Here is a 25,120-nt window from a genome sequence, read left to right on the forward strand (position 1 = left end):
TTACAAATGAAGCGGACACACGCGTTATGAACACGCTGTAGTTTCTGGTAGGGTAGGGATTGGATTAATCTTGCTTAGGATAGGGACTTATAGCGGGCTTATGTGAGTCAGTCATTCAAGTCCAACTCAGACAGGTGAGTGAGAGATTAAATGGATCAGAGATTTATTCGCCAGTACACACCTCTGTGCTGATTACAGGGTGTGATATTCTCCGTGTCGTACGACTCCAGTTTGCAGCTCATTTGTACTTCATCTGATGACCGTAGTGTGCGGTTGTGGACTGTGCATATGCCACAGACTGAGGGTAGCAGCCGTGTGTCCAGATGGCGGGATGCACAAGTACGATTGCTACATACACTATATGGACACACAGCACGTGTCTGGAGGAACGTCATTGTGAACAACGCAGTCATCAGTGTTGGTGAGGTCAGTGTGTCCTAAATAAATAACAGATGGTAATTTTTCAGTTAACATAACGTTTCAGCTACAAAGGCTATTCAGAGGCGATAACAGGAAAATGGTATAATGAGAAAAAACAGAAGTTCTCAGAGAAATTCTTCCCGCAAATCTTAAAGAATCTGACTGGAGTCGAACACAGCTTCTTTTTAGAGAGAAGCCTTTTGCTGAGTTGCAGCTGGTGAAACAGTAATTAATACTACGTGTTCAGTTCAAAGTGTGTCGTGGCTCGCTGTATGCCGTCATGTGGCTAGCTGATGAGCCTAGAGAATTCAATCTTCCTACACTTCCACAGAGGCGTATTACTTATGTGCCAGAGAAGTTGCCTAGCAAGTACGGCGTTCATTCTGAAGAGAACTTACCGATATGTACGGTAACACCTGTAGTGGCAGGAATGTGAACTGTTTGGAAACATGTACTGAGGTGAATTTTTTCTTACTGTCGGGTTATGTGGAGAGGGTCAAGACGATTACTTACGTATTTGTTGACATTAACTTCGACGGTCAACATGGACACGGAGCATTTGATTTGTATTGTAGAATGTTGCCGTACGCAACCGATGATAACAAATACCCTGCGTACGACTTGCTCGCGCAAAATACAGTTCGAAAGAGGTTATGGTAGCACACAGACCGTCATCTGTTGCTACGACGTTCAAGTTATATCGTACATGTTCTCAAGTTCAGATTGAACGCCTTGAATAATAGGCAACTTCTCTGACATAAAAGCTGAAACTCGCTTCAAATTGCTGACTCACAACGGTGACGTCATGACACACTTTGAAATGAACGCCCATTATACGTAGAATATACATAATTGTAAACCATAAAAGATTGTCTTAAATGTGAATTAAAAGAGTTACAGTACACACTTTTCAAGTCCTATTTGATAAGAGGAGGATTGTGTATGTTCGTTATTGCACATAAATTTGTAATTGTATTTTCATTGTAGTGTCTAAGGAAAATTTTTTGTTAGATTTAAAGTACATACTTATTTCCATATGCAATTAATAATTTAATTTATAACAAAATAACTTCGTTCAGAAAACGTATTATGTGTCTTTCACGTGTTAAATTTTACATTACCTCGTTAACATGTTTCAGCCTGCTATCGGCCATCTTCAGAACTGGTTGTTGCTGGTCTTGGCGCCTTTTGTTTGTGTTTCTTGTGGGGGTGTATTTGTGTAGTGTAATGTGGAGTCAAAGAGTGTGTGTGTTCTGAAATTACACTACATAAACACACCCCCACAGGAAACACAAACAAAAGGCGCCAAGACCAGCAACAACCAGTTCTGAAGATGGCCGAAAACAGACTGAAACATGTTAACAAGGTAATGTAAAATTTAACACGTGAAAGACACATAATACGTTTTCCGAAGTGACACAGTGTTAAAAGTTGTGTAATCAAGATGTATAACTTCGTTCATTTCAGGACTCACGCCTATGTATATGGGGTATTGATGGGTCATTGCAGAAAAGCTGGAAAACTCATCAGAACGGAAGTGTGTGGAGTATAGACTACAATAAGGAGAACAATTTAATAGTAAGGAATCAATTGTGTAATGCAGTTGTCCAGCAATTGTGAAAGTGACAGATTTATTGCCGAATATTGACACCTGGTTTATATTACACACTTAAATACAGCGTATTGCATATATTTTGCAAAAGAAATCGAAACTTTATTGCTAAAAATATTAATATCATACACAATAGTCATGGTTTTATTGCGGTAGAATTGATACTTCTGCAGTTTTGACCATGACACGATTCTATGAAGTATCTGGGTAAACAGCTGTTTCGACAATATGGTACTCAATCTTCATGTTCAGAATGACAAGGTTCAATCTAGTGTTCAGTAAATTTTACAGGAGTTTGGTTGTTAATAAAATCAATGGAGATAAGAACCTTTTCAAACTAACTTTAGCGTGAAAAATAATTGAGATATCAACATATAATTCTGTGGCCGGGAGGAAAAAGGTCTTAAGTCAATTTTTTGTGAAAATGAGATTTTTATATATTCTGAAAGTGGAAACAATTCTCTACAATCTGGTAAAACGGTTAAAGTCAAATAAGACTCCTGACTGGATTTATAGAGCATTACCAAATGTCCTAAGTACAGTACTTTTTGAATCGAGTACACACAGAATAAAGGACTTAAGAATATTTGATACTTTGTTCCTTACAAACCAGCACATGTTTATTTTCCATGCTTCCCTATTAAAAAGGTCTAACTTGTATTTTAGCCATTTTATCACATACTGATGCCCTTAACTTTTAAAACTTTAAGCACCAGGGTAAACAGTCCTATAATCGTTTAAGACCCATTTTGAATTCCTAATAATTTATATTTCTCATTTATTTTGACATGAAAAAGGTCTTATGTTTACATAGTCCCTTCTACTCAGTTTGGCTTCTAGTCTTAAAAGGGCTTAAATGCGGCTATTTTTGGAAATAATCAAGAAGATTGTTAAATGAGCAATATTACCTATTTTAGAAGAAATATAAACAAATAATACCCAGGAAAAAAGTCTTAATTAAAAAGCTCTATAATTGACATCAATTTCTATCTACTGCTCTCTTGAAAAGTATAAAATTTTTTACTTAAGACCTTTTCTTCCTGGCCACCAGTGGCGGGTGGTGGTTTGAAAATGTGGTGTTGCACAATGGATATCGAAGAGGAGTTAAACATACTTTACCTTAAAGTTTAAAACCGTGTATACCTGAGGGCGTATGCATATAAAGCTAATTTATATGCAATTAATAAGTAAAATGACTAAATACAAGCATACCTATTTATACAGAAAGTACAAAAGTGGAAGGGGTCGTGGGCGGAGCTCTCTATATTGCGATTTACCCTCATGAAAAACATTTGAGCACAGAATCGTCATCAGAATGCTACCAAGTACCAAGTGCAACGTTTTCGTTCATAAAATTAAAATGCAGCTTTCGTAGACTGTCGGGAGATAGCAGCACTTATTGTCAGAACGACAACTCTTAGAACTCTAAAGCAAAATACAAGCTCCTTTATGCATTGTGCCGTTTGTGTGGATGCAGATTGAGAAAGTAATATGCGAAATATGCGACTGTTCCTAGCACAAGCTGAATGAATACATTTTTCATGCTTATTACTTCGGACAAATGTCTAGTTGAAACAGATACTTTCCTAGTGAATTTAGTTTCTTCTGCACTGACGTTGGTGTCCATGTCAGGGAGTGCGACAAACCATTCTCAATGAGGAAAGCAGTAGACCACGCCTCTAACCCCCTGTCCCCGCATTAGTCGAACATCTCTATAAACTACCTTCCCTAGGTTTTCAACGTCTTTGCAAACCAAGAGGCTCGGAGGCTCCTGCAGACGTACAAAACAAGACGCCAGCTGCAGACAGTCATGAATGAAAATTGTAAAATAAAATTATATTTTTAATAGTAACAAAGCCGGGAGATTAGGAACATTACTGGGGGTGTATAAACCTGCAACCCCCTTGAGAAGCCGCCACTGCTGGCCACAGAATTTATATGGTAGATAGCTGTGAAGTAGCAGAATTCAATGCAACAAAAATCTCAATTTTGCTAAAAATGTCAGATAGAACCTTGTCATTCTGAGTCCAAGTAATGCCATATAAAAGGAGAAATTTGGAAAGATAATGTCAGAGATTGTTTTAAGGTTTGTTAGCTTCACATTCGTTTAGTTTACGTAGTACATGTTTGTATACTACTTTTAAATAGGCTGTCTCGTGACCAGAATATTGTACGAAATGGAACTATAAAAATTGGAGATTTATCCTTCGAAGAGGTGGAAAAATTCAAATATCTTGGAGCAACAGTAACAAATCTAAATGACACTCGGGAGGAAATTAAACACAGAATAAATATGGGAAATGCGTGTTATTATTCGGTTGAGAAGCTTTTGTCATCTAGTCTTCTGTCAAAAAGTCTGAAAGTTAGAATTTATAAAACAGTTATATTACTGGTTGTTCTGTATGGTTGTGAAACTTGGACTCTCACTTTGAGAGAGGAACAGAGATTAAGGGTGTTTGAGAATAAGGTTCTTAGGAAAATATTTGGGGCTAAGAGGGATGAAGTTACAGGAGAATGGAGAAAGTTACACAACGCAGAGCTGCACGCATTGTATACTTCACCTGACATAATTAGGAACATAAAATCCAGACGTTTGAGATGGGCAGGACATGTAGCACGTATGGGCGAATCCAAAAATGCATATAGAGTGTTAGTTGGGAGGTCGGAGGGAAAAAGACCTTTGGGGAGGCCGAGACGTAGATGGGAAGATAATATTAAAATGGATTTGAGGGAGGTAGGATATGATAGTAGAGACTGGATTAATCTTGCTTAGGATAGGGACCAATGGCGGGCTTATGTGAGGGCGGCAGTGAACCTACGGGTTCCTTAAAAGCCAGTAAGTAAGTAACCACTTCTTTCCAAATATCCATTTCAGTCACTTTTGCCTCTGTCAACAATACAACCATCACATCCACCACCACTACCCCAGCCTCCACCAACAAGATGACAGAAGCATTGCTATAACATTATATGAAATAGAGCTTCATTGAAACTTTCTTACCAGGTTACAGGTGGAGGTGATGGAGGAATCAGTTTGTGGCCATTCTACATAAAGGATCCTGCTCCAAAGTCACTTGCGTTCCATGCAGATATGTTTGCTGAAGACTGTGGAAAGTACCAGAACTTTCCAAGAAAAATAGGGCTGACAAATGCTGGCAACATTATAGCTGTAACGGACAGTGGATGCTTGCTGTACTGCACAATGCTGGATGATGGACAAGGAGAGTGGAAGCTGGTGTTCCAGGACGAGAGACTGGCGAGTTACTGCCTACTGGAGATGTCCCCATGTATGCATTACGTAGCTCTTGCAAGCATACAAGGCTTTATCTTCGTTTTTGTAGGTAAGTAAATTTATTATCATCGAGTATAGAGTTAGGGATGTCACTAGTGAAGTTGGACTTTTTTTAACTGCTGATTTAGCTCTGGAATACGAAAGTGTTCTGTAAGAGAGACAATTAGGGATTGTGTTAACAAACAAAATTTAAGAACTAGATTCATTTTCCGGGCTGAGAGGCCGTGGTCTGTTGGTTGGTTTTCTACCAGACGTTTCGTCTGCAACTGCGGCAGACATCTTCAGTGGAGTGGTATCCAAGGTCGCAAAGCTCTTCTCGGCGTACCTGAAGCAACTGATCCTGTGGCTGGTTGTGAGGGCGTATTTATAATGTAACTAGCGGGCCGAGGCCTGTTGTCACTGTGGTCCGCTCCGCTTTGTTCCCTGCTCCCGTTCTGGGTTCCGTCCTTTTGTTGTAGTGGCTTCTTATCTGTTCTGTTTAGGACCGGGTACCAACACTTGTTTAGCTTTACGCCTTCTTCCTTGCGATTAAAGTTGTTGTCATGTTTATAGATTTCGATCGCTTCTCTATGTAGACGGGGGAAGAAGTGCGTCGTCGTGCTCAAGATGTCCGTGTCCTTGAATCGTATGTTGTGATCGCCCTCTTGATAGGCATGTGCTGCCACTGCCAATCTGTCGATCTGTCCTAAGCGGCAATTCCTATTGTGTTCTGTCAACCTCGTCCTGACGCTCCGCTGTGTAGTACCGATGTAGACCTTCCCACATGGACAGATCGACAGATCGGCAGTGGCAGCACATGCCTATCAAGAGGGCGATCACAACATACGATTCAAGGACACGGATATCTTGAGCACGACGACGCACTTCTTCCCCCGTCTACATAGAGAAGCGATCGAAATCTATAAACATGACAACAACTTTAATCGCAAAGAAGAAGGCGTAAAGCTAAACAAAAGGACGGAACCCAGAACGGGAGCAGCGAACAAAGCGGCGCGGACCGCAGCGACAACAGGCCTCGGCCCGCTAGTTACATTATAAATACGCCCTCACAATCAGCCACAGGATCAGTTGCTTCAGGTACGCCGAGAAGAGTCTTGCGACCTCGGATACCACTCCACTGAAGATGTCTGCCGCAGTTGCAGACGAAACGTCTGGTAGAAAACCAACCAACAGACCACGGCCTCTCAGCCCGGAAAATGAATCTAGATCTACAGACTCCGGCCGTGAAAGCCTACACTACAAAATTTAAGAAATTTATATTAAATTATAGTTGTGTGGTTTCAGTCTACAACTTATCAATCTATATTAATACAGAACTAATTTTCTGTCTTATTACGCCAACGAAAGAACAATTCACTGTGGGCTAAAGCAGGGAGATGCACTATCACCTTTACTTTTTAACTTTGCTCTAGAGTATACCAATAGGAAAGTCCAGGATAATAGAAAGGGTTTGGAATTGATTGGGTTACATCAGCTGCTTGTCTATGCAGATGACGTGAATATGTTAGGAGAAAATCGACAAACGATTAGGGAAAACACGGGAATTTTACTTTAAGCAAGTAAAGAAATAGGTTTGGAAGTAAATCCCGAAAAGACAAAGTATATGAATATGTCTCGTGACGAGAATATTGTACGAAATGGAAATATAAAAATTGGAGATTTATCCTTTGAAGAGGTGGAAAAATTCAAATACCTGGGAGCAACAGTAACAAATATAAATGATACTCGGGAGGAAATTAAACACAAAATAAATATGGGAAATGCCTGTTATTATTCGGTTGAGAAGCTTTTGTCATCCAGTCTGCTGTCAAAAAATCTGAAAGTTAGAATTTATAAAACAGTTATATTACCGGTTGTTCTTTATGGTTGTGAAACTTGGACTCTCACTTTGAGAGAGGAACATAGGTTAAGGGTGTTTGAGAATAAGGTGCTTAGGAAAATATTTGGGGCTAAGAGGGATGAAGTTACAGGAGAATGGAGAAAGTTACACAACACAGAACTGCACGCATTGTATTCTTCACCTGACATAATTAGGAACATTAAATCCAGAGTTTGAGATGGGCAGGGCATGTAGCACGTATGGGCATATCCAGAAATGCATATAGAGTGTTAGTTGGGAGGCCTGAGGGAAAAAGACCTTTGGGGAGGCTGAGACGTAGATGGGAAGATAATATTAAAATGGATTTGAGGGAGGTGGGATATGATGATAGGGACTGGATTAATCTTGCTCAAGATAGGAACCAATGGTGGGCTTATGTGAGGATGGCAATGAACCTCCGGGTTCCTTAAAAGCCAGTAAGTAAGTAAGTAAGTATTACGTTACAAAGTTATATTCCACAAATATTTTTGACTTATTTAAAAAGTCATCATCAGGTGGACAACACAATAAATGGCACACTGAACACAGGTGATATACAGTGAGAGAACATATTTATGCATATTATAAAATTGAACAGGTATAAGAAACATTATAAAATTATATGTGAATACTAGAATAGTTCTAAGTCATTTTAGCATGCAATAAATAACATTTAATAAAACTTGTTGTATCAATCAATCAATCAATCAATCAATCAATCAATCAATCAATCAATCAATCAATCAATCAATCAATCAATCAATCAATCAATCAATCAATCAATCAATCAATCAGCAACAGGCATCTATAATGAACACCGATCAAAATACCCCTCATTTCTCGTGAAAAACAACAACTGAATATACTACAGTGGACTACAGTGGACTTGTTATATGTTAAAATCAGTCTTATAATGATAACCACACTTTAATTAAGTCTTTAAATATTATAACCAATTTAAGTCATGTTGTATGCACGTATTTGAAATTTAAAATATTTAAAATTAAAGAAAAGCAGTAATTACCCGCTAGTGATGCTATGGCTTCTTAGAAACCCATTCTATTCTGTGCAAGAATATTTGGGTTAGAAAATCAAGCTGTAGATATTTTTTAGGTTTCTTTCTCTGAGTTTTATTATTATTTTGTAATATATTAGGAAATTATCATAAATTAAGTTAATTCTTGTTTTATTGTATATAAACAGAGTGTATGAAATAATATTTTAAGAGTCCACTGCAAGAATGATGGATGTCATTTGGAATACATTTTGCAGGAGAAGCAATTGAGAGTTTGAAATGCTTAGCGCTCAAAGCTTAACTGTGATTTTCCGATCATTACTGGACAATGACTATCAGTGTTGATGTCATATAACTCTGTATGTACATTCTATATGTCTTAAGCTATGTATTGACAGTCTTGGGTCATTTTCGACAAGAAAGTGACATCCATCATTCTTGCAGTGGACTCTTCATTTGTGATAAGTGTGTTACAATTTTCATCTAGATATTAGCCTATTTTTGATAATATTGACTCTCAATAAAATTGTAAACCCTAAGGAGTATTTGTGATCATTTTGTTTCATCTTTAGTGGTGTAATAGAATATTTTTCATTTTAGTACGATAATTTCACAATTGTAATTTGACAATGTCATTAGCTTTTGCTAAAATCTCGGATAATATAGAGGAAGAATGGAACAACTTAACAGATATTTTGAAAAAGGCTGCATTTGAAAGTATTGGCGTAAAAAATATTAAGCAGAAGAGAAAAAGAGGCATACTGAAATGGGATGAGGATATCAAGAAGGTGATAAATGATAAGCGAGAAGCATATCTCCGATTTTTGCAAACAAAAAACTCGAAGATGAAATTGAATATAAAAGAAAGAGAGCAATTGCAAAACGGGAAACAAGAAAGCGACACCGAGAGAAATGGAGTGATTTCGTCTCAAGATTAGAAAGAGATTTAACATTACCAAGACCCAAAACTTTCAAAATTTTAAAGAAAATAAATTCGGAGATAAAAGAAAATGTTGTTATAAACCCTATTCCTAACGAATCTCTACTTGCTTACTTTAAAAATATATGGTTTCACAAAAACATCTCTCTTACATTAAAGAATTCCAACAACAACACAACAGATATTATTACTTATGATGAACTCATTGAAGTATATAAACGTTTAAAAAACGGGAAAGCCCCAGGCGAAGATAATTTAAATTTCGAGCTTTTTAAATACGCTGGAGAAGAATTTACCTATCGATTTTTATATTTCTTAAACAATATATGGGCAGGATTTAACCCCCCAGAAAGTTGGCAAAAAGCCATTGTAGTACCCATTTATAAGAAAGGAAACAAAAAACTATGTGAAAATTACAGGGGTATAAGTCTTCTCAATTCTGGATATAAGATCTATACAGCCATAATCAAAAATAAACTATCACATTTTTACGAAGACAAAATCACTGAAGAACAGAATGGATTCCGAAAAGGAAGATCATGTTGTGACAGCTATTTCACCATGAAGATTTTAATTGAAAAGCACAGAGAATTTAATATTCCAACCCACTTAGCTTTTATTGATTTCATAAAAGCTTTTGATAGAGTTGATAGAAATAAACTTTTAGAGATTTTACGCTATGATAATGTGCCAAACCAAATCATTCATTCTCTCCATTTATAATTTATATCAACAAAATGAAATTGCCATAAGAACTGAACACGGAACTACTAGCTGGACTTCCATAAACCAAGGTGTTAGACAAGGATGTGGTCTTTCCCTTCTGTTGTTTATTATATATATGAACCATATTTTATACATTTGGAGGCAAAGTCATCATGCTGGAATTCAAATTAATCTTGATACACTAATATTTGCCGATGATCAGGTTATTATCGCTAAAACAGAGGATGCTTTACAAAGAGCCATTTATAATTTGCAAATAATCCTGAGAAAACAAAATTCATGGCATTTTCGGGAGAGAACCCAATTCCAAGTAAGATCATGATAAATAATACTTTAATTGAACGTGTTAATTCATTTAACTATTTAGGTTATAACCTCTCTTACATCACTGATGAAGATATATCAAACAAAATATCTAAATTTATAAAAATCACTGGCATAATTAACACCGTCTTCAAATCCTCCCATGTTCAGAAACATATAAGGCTAAAGGTATATAAAACACTAGCTCGACCGGTCCTCACTTACGGTAGCGAGGCATGGACAATCAGAAAAGCTGATGAGCAAAGGCTGACAACAGCTGAAATGAGGTTCATGAGACGAACAGCGGGATGCTCTTTGCTGGAACACCGTAAAAATGTGGACATATTGCAAGAACTAAAAATGGATCCTATAGTTAATTTTGTTCAACAATATCGACTTCAGTGGAAAAAACATGTCGAAAGGATGGATCACGCTAGATGGCCTAAACAGATTCTTACTTATGTACCAAGAGGAAAGAGGAAATTGGGAAGACCACGAAAGCGCTGGCATGAGACCGTAACAGATCCTGTAGGGTCTAATACGTGAGGGATATGATGATGATAACGACAGCTAATAAATACTATATTATACTATACTACTGTTCAGGTAAGAAAGGTCATTGAAGAGATACAAGCATTGGCATTCTATGTGTGTTTGGTTTTCAATCACTCCTAGCAATGAGTTATAATAGATACAGTATTTAAGTTGAATGGCTGTCCAACAATGAGAATTTTAATTATTGGTGGAGGTCATATTTACTGAGGAGCCCTATCATTCAATTACTTGAATAACTTACTGTTTTCTTCTTTTTTTTTTTTCTTCATGCAAGAGGAGTCATCTACACAAGGACCAGGTTTAATTATGACAGTCGAAGAAAAGGCAGTACTAGGAAGGGTATTCTCTGTCCATTGGCTGACTTCAGAAATTCTTTTAACTTGTGGTCACAATGGACTATTGGAGATGTGGAAGCTGTGTAAGTTAATTTATCAATGTTTTCCTAAAGTTCGTCATAAACTTATCTTATATAATAGTGTGATATTTTTTATTTCATTCTACTTGATGAACGTTTTCGGTTTTTATAAACCATCTTCAGTTTAAAAAAAAAATACCAATTTCATTAAAAATTTAATTCAGTTCATACATTTTTTAAACCTAAATATTAAGTTTTGTCAAAATCTGGTAATAGGCACAAAGTTGTTACGTGAAAATTGGCTGAAAGATTGTTGTGACTTATTTATCTATCCAGTCAACCAAGTACTTTTCGTGAATGAGTAATTAATTATTGCATCTGCCATTAATTTATAAAGCTCCTACGTAGACTACAGTAGTAATATGATTTCGCTATTTCTTTCATTGATAATGATGATTGAGTGATGGAGCAGTGGGATGATTGTAGGAAAACGAGGTTATCTTGAGAAAACGGCCTCAACATTTTTTATCTGTTTCATATTTCACTAATCCATTAGATCATAGCGATTTTAACGTGGAATTTGCATATCATATTATATCGTATCATATATCATAATAGATCACATTTTTGGTAAGCTGGGTTCGGAAGTAGTGATCTAGGCCGTGCTTTATGTCAGTAAAAGGTAAACGAAACACGGAAACGCTCCTGTTTTTAATTAATTAAATTCTAAATTGATTTTGTCTCTTCTTCGAAAATATTTGGAAAAGCTCAGCTTACCCTGCCTACTCTGATGCTTCGCCACTGATCACATAATATGTGATATTATCATATCATATCATATCATATCATGTATAATATCATATATAATATCATATCATCTCATCTCATATAATATCATGTCATATCATATCATATTGCATACCGGTATCATATTACATCGCGTATCATATCACATCACATATCATGTCACATCACATATCTTATCACATCACATATCATATTTTCATTTCCAGCACATACTACAGCCAAAAGGTCATGAGTCCTGGTTAGAATTTTACAATCCTTAAGACTCAGATATGCAGCATGCTATTAGTCTTTTGAAAAGCGAATTGAAAAAAGCCATAATGTTCAGAAGCAATGACGTCGCCAGGATCAGAGCAAGGGGGGTGCGGATGGGGTGCGAGATTTAAAAATGGGGTGCAGATGGGGTCCGAGCTGTAAAAATGTGGTACATAAAAAATCCAAAATGTTCTTTCATGCACTTGCGTGCATACTATACATCTGTTTATTATTATTATTATTATTATTATTATTATTATTATTATTATTATTGCTCATCACATCCATTACGATACACTGTGAGACGTAGTTTTTTCACATCCAAGAAATTGTTTGTTTGTTTTTGTTCTTCAAAATAATTTATGCCTAGTATTTTGTTAATAAATTGCCCTTTGGGGTGCGGAAAGGGGTGCTCCGATTTTTTATGGGTGCTTGCGCACCCTTTCGCACCCCCCTAGCGACGTCCCTGTTCAGAAGACATGGAAAATTGTCCAAAGGCACATTCCTCCATGGAAATGCGCAAAAATCACACAACATACTCATACTAAACTTGGCTGGGAAGTGCTATCACATCCTCCACACAGCTCTGATTTATTCTCATGTGACTATTAATCTGTTTGGAAAAGAAGTTCGAAGAAGAGTTTAGGAGGCAAAATATTTGCAATGAATAACCTGGTTACTAGCAGGAGTTTATCAATAAACTGGGGGACAATTCTGAAAAATAATCAGGTTTGTGTTATACATATGTTTACAAATGAAATCTTTATCAAATTTGAACCTTCCTAAGTATGTGTATTGAGAGTTCTTGCTATTCATTTCAGAGAATATGAACTAAGAATTTATCTTGCAATTTTAATATTTCAAAAGTGTGACTTTTCAAAGTAATTTTCGTTTAAATAGGCTACAGTAAATTAAAAGTGTGATTGATTGCAACAGATTATTTTGTATTATATTATACAACAGGTCACACACGTCAGTTGGAGAAGATGAATGCATATGAACTACCAAAAGGCAGGGAACGTTGGATATCAGCAGCTTCTCTTAGAGGAAACTTTCTAGTTTGTGGTGACAGGAACGGCAGTATCCATTTGTTCAAAGTAGATGGCATTGGTCTGCAGGTATTATGGACATGTAAAATTAATTAATTTTTTACTTATCTCAATAGAAAGCTTGTTTTAATGTTTGTATTTGTGTTATTTCACTTTATTGCTTTTGGGGTCATAATGCATTATGTCAAATAGCGAATTTGTTTTAATGCTTGTGTTTGTTTGTTTGTTTTTTTTTTTTTTTCAATTTATTGTTTTTGAGTTCATAATGCATACATGTCAAAATTTTCTCGATAAGTGTAATTTAAATTAATATTCCGTGTCTCTACTGGTTGTGCCACCCAGACTGGCTTGATATTCGTACATCATTTCACAGCTACAATATGGAACATGTCAAAAATATTAATAGTATTACAACGTCTTAATTATAGTCACAGTCTAATTGAAATATATACAGAAGAGTTTTACAATATAGTCTACTAGTACAACACAAAGGTTTAGTACCAATACTTAATACAAGACAGAAATATTCATGCTTCATGCAGCACTGTTGAATGTCATAAATTCATCTACAGAATAGAAGGAATGAGAAATTAGGTACTTCTTTAATTTGGCCCTAAATAATCTTATGTTTTGAGTTTGATTTTTTATATCCATAGGGAGGCTATTAAGCATTTTTACTGCCATATAACGCACTCCTTTTTGACTTGCTGATGGAGTTTGAAAATAATTTTTTGACGAGTATTTATGCTATGTACTGTTGCATTAGTCACAAAGTTTTCACGATTAATACGAGGAAGTTTATTAATGAAAAAATATACTGACAGGTCATGGGCATTATTTGTAGTTAATAAAACTATTGTATTATTGTATACCTACTTATGCAACCCCCTGTAGTATGATGTATGTATGTATTTATTCACACTGCAAATGGGTGGCAGTGGTGACTAATTACATTCAATAATGACAATAATAAACACAATTAATAAAAAATACAATTAATAATATATGGAAGATTGATAAATGGGCAACATACTAGTGTTATATATTTAAGCACGTGGGCTTACAGCTGTTTCGGTATATACGCCATCATCAGAGCCTACTGGATCATAGCGTCATCTTGATATCACTGCCTGTTGTAAGGATGTGTTTGTGTGTTGTAATGTGGAGTCAACCGAAACAGCTGTAAGCCCATGTGCTTAAATATATAACACTAGTAAGTTGCCCATTTATCAATCTTCTGTAATAAAGTAGTGTACGCAAGACTCAAGATGGATAATAATAAATTAATAATAATACGAATAATAATAATTAGTACTACTGGTACTACTACTACCAATAATAATAATAATAATAATAATAATAATAACAACAGGGAGCATCCTAAATTAAATGAAGCACGATCACTTAAAATAACATTTAAAGTAAATTTAATTTGTATTTTAACCCTAAGTTCGAACTAAAACCCACGAGTATAATATGTTCATACCTGCACAAGTACCTTTCAGCACTACACTCATTTCGCTGACAACTCACTCACTGCACTGGAACTACGACACATTTCACTGATTCTATCCTGATTTCACTAACACTTGAAAAACATTTCACGGTTCAAATTCTTTGCACTGCCACTATAAACTATAAAGCTTCACTGACAGAAACATACTTCACTTACACAACACACTTCACAACACATTTCACACTTCACTGACACAACACACTTCTTCACAGATACAACACTTCAATAAATATCAGTTACACACTTTAAGTAGTGTGTATAATATACTATCGTCTATTAGTAAAGTCCTTAAGCCTATTTTTAAATACATTTTTGGTTATTGGTAAAGGCTTTAGTAAGTCTGCAGGTAAAGCATTCCAGTCCCTGATAGTACGATTGAGAAAAGAAAACTTTCCAGTGTCCGTCCTCTGTCTTCTTTCCCTGAATTTATATGAGTGGTCGTTCCTTGCAGAGTAATTTGGCGGCTGCAACCTATTTTTTATTTCTCTCCAGGCAGGCATGTTTCATTATTTTATAGAGTAAGTTAAATATCCAGAAAATGAAACTACATGTATAATAAAACCTCGAATAGTGCACATTGATTCAATGCCTCTTAAAACTTTCCTTTCAGTATTTGTTTCTCCATATTTTAGATATGAAATCCGGACTGAGAGAATAAACTCTCTTAAAAATGTAATATGTCCGTACTGTTGCAGAGTCCCTTGCAGACTTTCAGTAAGATCCATGGTCGTATGGGGGTGAGCTCCCTTGTGTGGCATGAAAACCGTCTGCTCTCAACAGGGCGTGATGGGACTTTGCGCCAGTTCCTGCTATCAGAAGAGGAGAGTCTACTGGAGCACCTGAGTGCAGACAAACTGAGCATGGATTGGCCTGCAGTCACTGTCCCTTCCCCTTCTGGTCTTCTGGTGCTCGGCTTCAAGTCAGTTAGTATTAGTCACTCTGTGCATGTCATTCATGACTTTTAAACTTATTTGTTTGAGAGTAGGGACTTCTCTAATAATGTAAGACGAGATTTTATATTTGTTCGTAGCATTCCAACGTCTCATAATGAACTAAGATCATATTTTATGTTTTTTTATGCTCGACCATGCCGAAATGTAGTAATTATACACCTGGTAGTAGCCCTTTAATGCACCTCATTAAAGTACACCTATTCATTATAATTCAGTTGTTCAGCCAATGACTAATCACCTTTATACCGTTATAAATCCGCCAGTATCGATTATTCTCGGATATGCAATCGAAAGACAATTAGCGAAAAGTCACGGAAGCTGGAAATCCAATACTGTCGCAGAAGGTTATGTTCTGTTACTATAATAATTAGCGTTAATTGTAAATAATATTCAAATAAATTCAATTCGTCATCTGGTTTTTCAATTCTAAATCAATTTCCAGGTTATATCAAGACTAATGTTCTCTAGGTTATATCAAGGTCAATGATATTCGTGCCTCGGAAAAAATCAATACTTTCGCGTCTGCGCACATCACACAATTCAGTCAGTTCCATTCGTCACTTACATAACCATAACATGAAAACTTATGAATAATTTCAAGTTAGAAATATGGTCGAGCATAAAAAGTCGTATGAAACTTGCCTATAATGGTAATTAAGACGCTCGTGTGAAAATTATGAAACTCGCTTGCGCTCATTTCATAAACAAACATACTCGCGTCTTAATTACTGCCATTATAGGCTCGTTGCATAATGTACTATTTTTCTGATAAAATTATTTCATAATACAGTAAAATTCTCTGGTCGCATGTTCACCTGATCTCTCTGTCTGTGGTTACTCCTTATGGCTACCTCGAAGCTAGTGTGTTCCGTATAGAATAACATTTTTAGTTGATTAACCTGACGAAATTTGCTATCTTCTAGGGAATTGAATCAGTAGGTACTGAAGGAAGACAGGGTGAAGCAGACAATGCGAAACTTTAAAACAAAATGTAAGAATGTGTGAAAAATGACAGATGACATTTACAATAAATGAAATTATTTTCAAAAGCATTCAACCAATCGTGGGTATAACATGGAACATCCCAAAACATAGGCACATTTGAATTACCACAAGTTTATCTGAAGTCTGAACAGCATATCACATAGAGGCAGCAATTTTTACAATAAACTTCTACAAAATATGAAAGAACTTAAAATGGAAAAATGTTGTTGTTGTCGTCTAATGCCAGGCATTTGACAAAGTCATTTGACCTCTTACACTCTAATATTTTTCAAAGATATTATCATGGTCAGCCACTGAAGCACAGATTTTGAGGTGTTCCATTTCTTGGTTTGAGTTGCACAATGGGCAGTTAGGGGACTGATATATTCCAATTCTATGCAGGTGTTTGGAAAAAATTAAAAAAGAGGTAAAGAACATTTTATTAACACATATGCCATTTTGCATAAATGAATATCTACATTTAAAATATTGATAATTAACGTTCTCTCCTTTATACTGTCCTCGATCATTTTATGTTCCAGATAAGTCAGAGTTGAAGTCAAGACAGGAAAAATGAAACAGAGAGACTAGATGGAACAGTGGAGACTGAAGATTTTTTTTCATATCATTTAATATTAAGTTGTACTATAATATATACTACCTTATATAATCCATACCGTGTTTTACTTTCGATGTATAATTAAAGGAACTGTAGTTTTACATGCGAAGCTTAATTGTATTATATTGTATGTTACGTACTGACAATGCCACGAATGCTTGTAATTCTATCAGCTAATGAAGATCTAATCTAATTTTGGTATACAAATTACACAACGTTCTTTAAATGTGTAGTAATGAATTCACCTAATAGCAAAATTTCACGGAGTTACTTTAACTGCTTCATTTATACACCGACGGATCCTTGATCTCCAGAGAACAAGGTGCCGATGCAGGTGTTACATGCTGTCTCTTCTCACTTTATAGATCTCTTGGATATGGAACAACAAATTTTGATGGAGAAATCACTGCAATAAGTGAAAGTCTCAGGAATCTTCTATGCCACATCAATAAATTTAAGAATGCAGTTATATTGTCAGACTCCAAAGCAGCTATTCTATCAATAGTCTCTAAACACACACCTTCATCTCAAACAGCAGAAATAACTAAAATGCTCTCTCAATTAATATCACTCAATAAAAGAATAAATTCCAATGGATACCATCCCATTGTGGAATCCTGGGAAACGAGAATGCGGATGCTTTAGGAAAGAAGGGCAGCACTGCTACTTACAGACCTGTTACTAAATCTACGTATTACTCTGTGAAAAGATTTATTAAATCTACATATTAGACTTCAACAAACAAAATTTGATAACACAATCTCAAGGGAAAAAATGGAACTCTCTGCATCATAATCCACAGTTAATTCCCGATTTACCACGAAAATCGTCTACAGCTGCATTTAGATTGGCAACAGGCCATGATTTTTTGGCCAAACACCTGCATAGAATTGGAATATATCAGTCCCCTAACTGCCCATTGTGCAACTCAAACCAAGAAATGGATTCGGAACACCTCAAAATCTGTGCTTCAGTGGCTGGCCATGATAATATCTTTGAAAAATATTGGAGTGCAAGAAGTCAAATGACTTTATTGTCAAACGCCTGGCATTAGAAAACAACAACAACTTTAATTTCAAGATATATTCCTCCACCATACTCTGTATGTATATCATATTTTTTCTGACTGATGTTATGTTATAACTGAAGTTTCGCATTAGTCTTTTCCATTTAAAAGTTTAGAAGTTTACCTCTAAGTCCTCTAAGCAAAAAATAGCATCACAAGTCCTAAGAAGAAAAACGACCAATAAATAGCATTTCACTCATATATAATTTATTAGAAAAAAATCGTCTTTCCAGGCATCCTGGGTTGCGAAAAACACAGAATAATATTACACATACAAGAATAATAACTGATGACAGTAAATAGACGAGTCAAATTAAATGTGAATTTAGAACTTTAATTTTAGAAATATCGGTAATATAAATTATATGTACAATTACACACTAACGAATAGAAAAGGGGGTATTGGTGTTAATCAAATGAGAAGGAAAATATCGTAACTTGTTTGAAAGTTAACAGTTAGGTATTTACCTGGATTGAAACTCAGACTTTTCACATGCTGATACTGTATAATATATCAGGTCAACTTCTGGATCTGGAGTCATGCAGAAAGGCGTACATTGATGACAATTCCTTGTGGAGGTGGGCATCGTTCCTGGGACAGCAGTCTAAAGGGAACATCTTTCACCTTCATCTATTTGAAAGACAAGAAGGTGCATCATGTCACTTTTATGTTGGATCACCTGGTGAAGCCAGTCATTCTGGTGAGTGTTGTGATGAACTGGTAGATATAAGCCCATTAAAATGCTTAGTTATCAACATTTATAAGTATGGCCACTAAGGGCTGCTAGTGATGGTGTTGAATTCCATTTCTGATAGGAACATCTATACCGGTAATGCAAAATACATTATCCAGCGATAAAATCTCAATATACAGCGTGAAAATGAAATAGCCTCGCAGATTTTCATAGTGAATAGCTAATGTATGTAACAAAAAACTATCATATCATATTGGTGGAAAGTTAATAGTTTTTCAAAAAAAAAAGTTTTTTTCAAATGTTTAACAACCTCTTATTCGGTAACTATTGCAAGTAGAATCGTGATTTTTGTCCATCTCGATAGGAAAATTAATAAATAATAATTTATCCCTCTGGCGTATTTCAATAGTGTAACTTTTAATTAAAACAATAATGTAACTTTTATTGTCACAACAATAATCACTTTCTATAATTTAATTTAAACACTCCCGTCAACAATGGGATTTCCACTCCACACAGCAACACAGTATTCGTTATTGCACTCCACAGACGACAATGACAATTCACTTGGATTATTGAAAACAACAATGTACTGCTAATCTCAACTAATGTTCACAAAGCACTATTTACAAAACAAAACTGTCAGTTCTCAGTTCGTTTGCCTTGGCTAGTTATTCTAGCTCATTCACTCAAGTTCACAGTATATCGAACCCAAGACTTTCAGAGACAGTACACTGAACTTCGAACTCAGGTCCCCCAACTGCGGTCCACTGCACGTCGAACCACAGACTCCAGATACGCCACACTCTCCTGGACGCTCGCACAGTTGCAGACACACACTCAAGTCGAACTCAGGCTTCACTGCTATACAAGACTGACTGGCTTGCTGTCCAAAAACTGAACTCTCTTCTCCTCGCGTCCTGTATTTATTACTAAACCATAGTTTCCAGAAAGTACGATTCTGGAAGTTTCTGTTTCTGGTGTCTTCCACCTGTTACTCGCGGCTTCTGTTTCCGCACGTCTGTTCGGGAGGTTTCGTTCCCCCCTTCACCTCGCACAGCGAAGCACCTGCGTTCCCTTTCGCCTGGCGCCGCAGTGCTTTCTTCCCATCTCGGCATGCACCAGATGCGTGTGCAACCTCCCCTGCCGCGTCGCCCGTCTCTCGCGCTCCCGCCCTCTGTGGGACGTACGATCGACACCCGGCTGTCACAATATTGTGGACGGTTTTCGTGTAAATTTAATTTTAAAAACCTCTAAATTCAAGCAACTGCACACTGCGAGTTGGTTGCAACACAGCGCCAGAGAACAGCTCGTCTAGCGAGTCAAACTGAGTTACTGAGTTCATTGACCTCTTATATCTGTATCATAAGTAGAGTGTGTTAGTGGTGATGTTGTCAGACTGCTGAAACTTCAAACTTAATTTTCTAATTAACCGTGCGCAGAAGGGGCGAGAGAGGAATGCTGAACCGACAAAAGAAGAGACTGGTGAACGAGGAAGCCAAATAAGTGCGGGGAATAGAAAGGGAAGTATTGACTGTGTAAAGCGTGCCAGGAGTGTGAAAAGAGGGGGCAATAGTGGAGAAAAACTTTCTATAATCTGAGGAAATGGTGCATCAGTGGGATGAAATAATAGTAGGTTCAGTTAGGTAATGGATAAATGGAAGTGAACTCTTGTACTTTTTTCAGTGTTAAATATTGTTATAAATAAAGTGAAAGCAATGTTGCTAGGATACGAGCGCTAATGTGTTGTGTGAGAAGAGTTTAAACAGTGAATATAATAATAGTTCAAGTTTTTAGTGAAATAGTCAACAAGGGTTAGGTCTTGTATATTAAATAAGTTACATGTATTGTTATTTAAAGTATTTAGTTAGTTATGAAGGTAGGAATGATTTTTAAGGGAACTGAGAATAAGAGAAGGGAAGTAGAATAGTAGTGGATAAAGTAAAAGGACGGTCAAGTGAAAATGAAGGGACATGAAAGACATAGCAAGAACAGGCTTCAAATGTCAAAATACATCTTGTTTAAAGTTGTAAATAGTGCAAGTAAGGGAATGCTGGCCCGAATACAGAAATGTGAAGGGCCAGCAGGACCGAAGATTTTGAGAAATATATATCATATCATATCAATTAACCGTGCATTTAATCACAAAACGTAATATAAGTTTTCTATTCATTTATGTGTACCCTATCGTCCCTTTCAATCTGCAAGGTTATTTCACTTCCATCTTGTATGTTGTGAATTTAATCCTGAGTGAATCATCCTTTATAAATGGCTCTGATTATCTTACCTGTGTTTTGCCTGCTTTTCATTGCAGAGAGGTTTCCATTCGAAGCTGATCAATTGCATGTGCTATGTGCCGGGCAGCCACCATGTGCTTGTGTCAGCAAGTGAGGACACAACCGTCCGTGTGACAACACTGAGCCACTCCAACGTCATGCAGTCCCACACTGTGCATCAGAGTCACATCTCCAGTGTTCGAGTGGTGTCATGCTGCACACTACCCGACTATGTGCTCATGTTCTCTGCTGGGGGAAGGGCGCAGCTGAAGGTCTGGAAACTCTGTGTGCAGGTCAAAGATGGTATGTTGTCACATTAAAACATCAGCTTTCCACATACATTGGTTTGAGTTTGAAACACTGTCTTATTTTTAATCAAATTTTTTTATTGAAAATATTCGATGATTTACTACAAATCTGTATTTTGCTTTCAATGGGCAAATCGTAAAACAGCGAACGCTAAGCTCCGCCCACGTCCCCTTTCCACTCTTCCCCTACAAGCTCACCACACACACTAGCGGGAAAGAGTGGAAATAGGGGTTTAGGGTGGGGGTGACATCTAGTGGAGGAAAGTGGAACAAAAAGAGTGAATGCGGTATCTACGAAGCAAAAGAGGAACTTCGTCCTCTCTCTCTCTCCAGCCTCTCCTTCTCTGTTCCATGCTTCCTGTCTCTCTCTTTTTTTTTTCTTATGACTTCTCAGGGGCTAGTATTCGATCCGAGTATCTTCCTAACGAAACCCACGTATTCTCTTTGGTCACGCTTTAGACCTCTCGGCTACCGAGGTTAGTTGATGGTAGAAGGGGAAAATGAATCTATTTATGTTCAAGGGGGCAATGATGGAAAGGCGCGGAGGACAATGACCGAATAGCGTGGGTAGAAAGTGGCAGGCTTGTGAATTTAGCTTGGTAGGGGTTGACTGCGGGGGTGGCATAAGTGTTAACGCGTGCTGGTAGAGCTTCATTGTGTCCGTGTCCAGCTTCGTGTACAGACGGAACCACGTGCTGTGATGAGCCGTACCGAAGAAGTGTACTTCTTCCTCAAATTGTGCAAGGAGAATTTGAAGGCGGATATGATAAGATACTGGGCTGTTGTCTAATGCGGCCTAATTTGATTGTATTGTGTATTAGTACTGTTATGAAATACGTGCGAGACGGTAGGCAGTGATCTACCGAAGCGGGACAGATAGTAGAGAGAGAGAGAGAGAGAGCAGGCGAGCAAGGTGCCGAGCAGTGAGGGTGGGGATAACTTCCCCTACTGGCGTTCGCTGTTTCACGATTTATCCCTTTCATTTATCTGGTAATACTATGTATTTTATAAATCTACATGTATTTGTTACTCTGTACTGTACAGAGTGTTCGACTCAAGTCGTTCATAAATTGTTTTAGGCATAACGCACAACATGACTAGGGATGGACACACAATATTTTTGTCGTTGAAATTCTCTTGTATTTTTTTTAAATTTAGAAAACAAAAATTCTACTATGTAATTTAGATATCGTAGAAGCAAATTGTATCTGAAGATGCCGTAAAAGGCGAAAACGTTTATACATTATTTATATTTAACATGTCTTATCAGATTACCAGGAAACAATTGGCATTCATACAGTCCTCTCTGTAGATTAAAAACTCAAAAAAGTTTCATATCCATGGTTCAAGAATTAAAACAGAAAATCAATATCCCGAATTTAAAAGAAAACTTACAAATTAAACCACCTTTTAACGCTATTAAATATAGAGTATAATCTAAATTTAACAGAAGAAATACTGAAATCAGAAGTAAACACTGAAATAGTGAAACAATTGTCTTTAGAGACAATTAATATTAGGTACCCTCCACAAAACTGGCTTCATTTACACACTGATGGATCCTTGATCTCCAGAGAACAAGGTGCTGGTGCAGGTGTTACGTGCTGTCTCTTTTCACTTTATAGATCACTTGGATATGGAACAACAAGTTTTGATGGAGAAATCATTGCAATAAGTGAAAGTCTCAGGAATCTTCTATGCCACATCAATAAATTTAAGAATGCAGTTATATTGTCAGCTATTCTATCAATAGTCTCTAAACACACACCTTCATCTCAAACAGCAGAAATAATTAAAATGCTCTCTCAATTAATATCACTCAATAAAATAATTGTATTCCAATGGATACCATCCCATTTTGGAATCCTGGGAAACGAGAATGCGGATGCTTTAGCAAAGAAGCGCAGCACTGCTACTTACAGACCTGTTACTAAATCTACGTATTACTCTGTGAAAAGATTTATTAAATCTACATACTTAGACTTCAACAAACAAAATTTAATAACACAATCTCAAGAGAAAAAATGTAACTCTCTGCAACATAATCCACAGTTAATTCCCGATTTACCACGAAAATCGTCTGTAGCTGCATTTAGATTGGCAACAGGCCATGACTGTTTGGCCAAACACCTGCATAGAATTGGAATATATCAGTCCCCTAACTGCCCATTGTGCAACTCAAACCAAGCAATGGATTCGGAACACCTCAAAATCTGTGCTTCATTGGCTGACTATGATAATTACTTACTTACTTACTTACTTACTTACTTACTTACTTACTTACTTACTTACTTACTGGCTTTTAAGGAACCCGGAGGTTCATTGCCACCCTCACATAAGCCCGCCATTGGTCCCTATCCTGAGCAAGATTAATCCAGTCTCTACCATCTTATCCCACCTCCCTCAAATCCATTTTAATATTACCTTCCCATCTACGTCTCGGCCTCCCCAAAGGTCTTTTCCCCTCTGGCCTCCCAACTAACACTCTATATGCATTTCTGGATTCGCCCATACGTGCTACATGCCCTGCCCATCTCAAACGTCTGGATTTAATGTTCCTAATTATGTTAGGTGAAGAATACAATGCGTGCAGTTCTGCGTTGTGTGACTTTCTCCATTTTCCTGTAACTTTATCCCTCTTAGCCCCAAATATTTTCCTACGAACCTTATTCTCAAAAACCCTCAAACTCTGTTCCTCTCTCAAAGTGAGAGTCCAAGTTTCATAAATTCTAACTTTCAGATTTTTTGACAGCAGACTAGATGACAAAAGCTTCTCAACTGAATAATAACAGGCATTTCCCATATTTATTCTGCGTTTAATTTCCTCCTGAGTGTCATTTATATTTGTTACTGTTGCTCCAAGATATTTGAATTTTTCCACCTCTTCGAAGGATAAATCTCCAACTTTTATAGTTCCATTTCGTACAATATTCTGATCACGAGACATAATCATATACTTATTCTTTTCGGGATTTACTTCCAACCCTATCTCTTTACTTGTTTCAAGTAGAATTTCCGCGTTTTCCCTAATCATTTGTGGATTTTCTCCTAAGACCATGATAATATCTTTGAAAAATATTGGAGTGCAAGAGGTCAAATGACTTTATTGTCAAACGCCTGGCATTAGAAAACAACATATTTAACATGTATTAACAAATGTTAATATTAAATTGATAAATCATACGATTGAATATTTTAACATTATTTATTGTATATTTTGTTCAGATAAATGTAAAATAATTTCTGCCTGAAATGCATGCAGGAAAGACACATCACATAACGTGCCAGGAGCTGCAGTCCCACATGATAAGAGGTTCTACCAAGGGTAATAAGAAACCCTGGCAGTCACAGGAGCGGCCAACTGACCCTGAGACACGATACATGGACCTCTGTGCAGCAGTCGTGGATCAGAGCTCAGAGACAGTGCTGCTGGCTGCAGGATGCTCCGACGGTTTTCTCAGGTGAAGAACTGTTTCAAACTCACTATGATCGGCCTCAACAACTAGTCTCAACTAAAAT

The 25,120-nt window shown here is 36.8% G+C and overlaps 1 protein-coding gene and 1 long non-coding RNA gene across 2 annotated transcripts in view; one reads left to right on the forward strand and one right to left on the reverse strand.

The window, feature by feature from the left end:
* Window positions 1-25,120, forward strand: part of LOC138708862 (tRNA (34-2'-O)-methyltransferase regulator WDR6) — a 45,512-nt gene that overhangs the window by 12,788 nt on the left and 7,604 nt on the right. Inside the window, exons 5-13 of the mRNA XM_069839120.1 lie at window positions 199-426; window positions 1,888-1,998; window positions 5,037-5,373; window positions 10,996-11,139; window positions 13,099-13,253; window positions 15,396-15,623; window positions 18,841-19,023; window positions 21,332-21,596; window positions 24,864-25,062. Coding sequence (XP_069695221.1) covers window positions 199-426; window positions 1,888-1,998; window positions 5,037-5,373; window positions 10,996-11,139; window positions 13,099-13,253; window positions 15,396-15,623; window positions 18,841-19,023; window positions 21,332-21,596; window positions 24,864-25,062 — 1,850 coding nt within the window. The remainder of the gene's footprint in view (window positions 1-198; window positions 427-1,887; window positions 1,999-5,036; window positions 5,374-10,995; window positions 11,140-13,098; window positions 13,254-15,395; window positions 15,624-18,840; window positions 19,024-21,331; window positions 21,597-24,863; window positions 25,063-25,120) is intronic.
* The window catches only part of LOC138708869 (uncharacterized), a 75,300-nt gene continuing 55,546 nt past the window's right edge, over window positions 5,367-25,120 (reverse strand). The window contains exons 2-4 of the long non-coding RNA XR_011334777.1: window positions 21,305-21,576; window positions 18,791-18,953; window positions 5,367-5,472 (exon numbers count right to left, since the gene is read on the reverse strand). This is a non-coding gene — a long non-coding RNA (uncharacterized lncRNA). The remainder of the gene's footprint in view (window positions 5,473-18,790; window positions 18,954-21,304; window positions 21,577-25,120) is intronic.

This window comes from Periplaneta americana, chromosome 11, assembly GCF_040183065.1.
Source record: "Periplaneta americana isolate PAMFEO1 chromosome 11, P.americana_PAMFEO1_priV1, whole genome shotgun sequence".
Lineage (NCBI taxonomy): Eukaryota > Metazoa > Arthropoda > Insecta > Blattodea > Blattidae > Periplaneta > Periplaneta americana.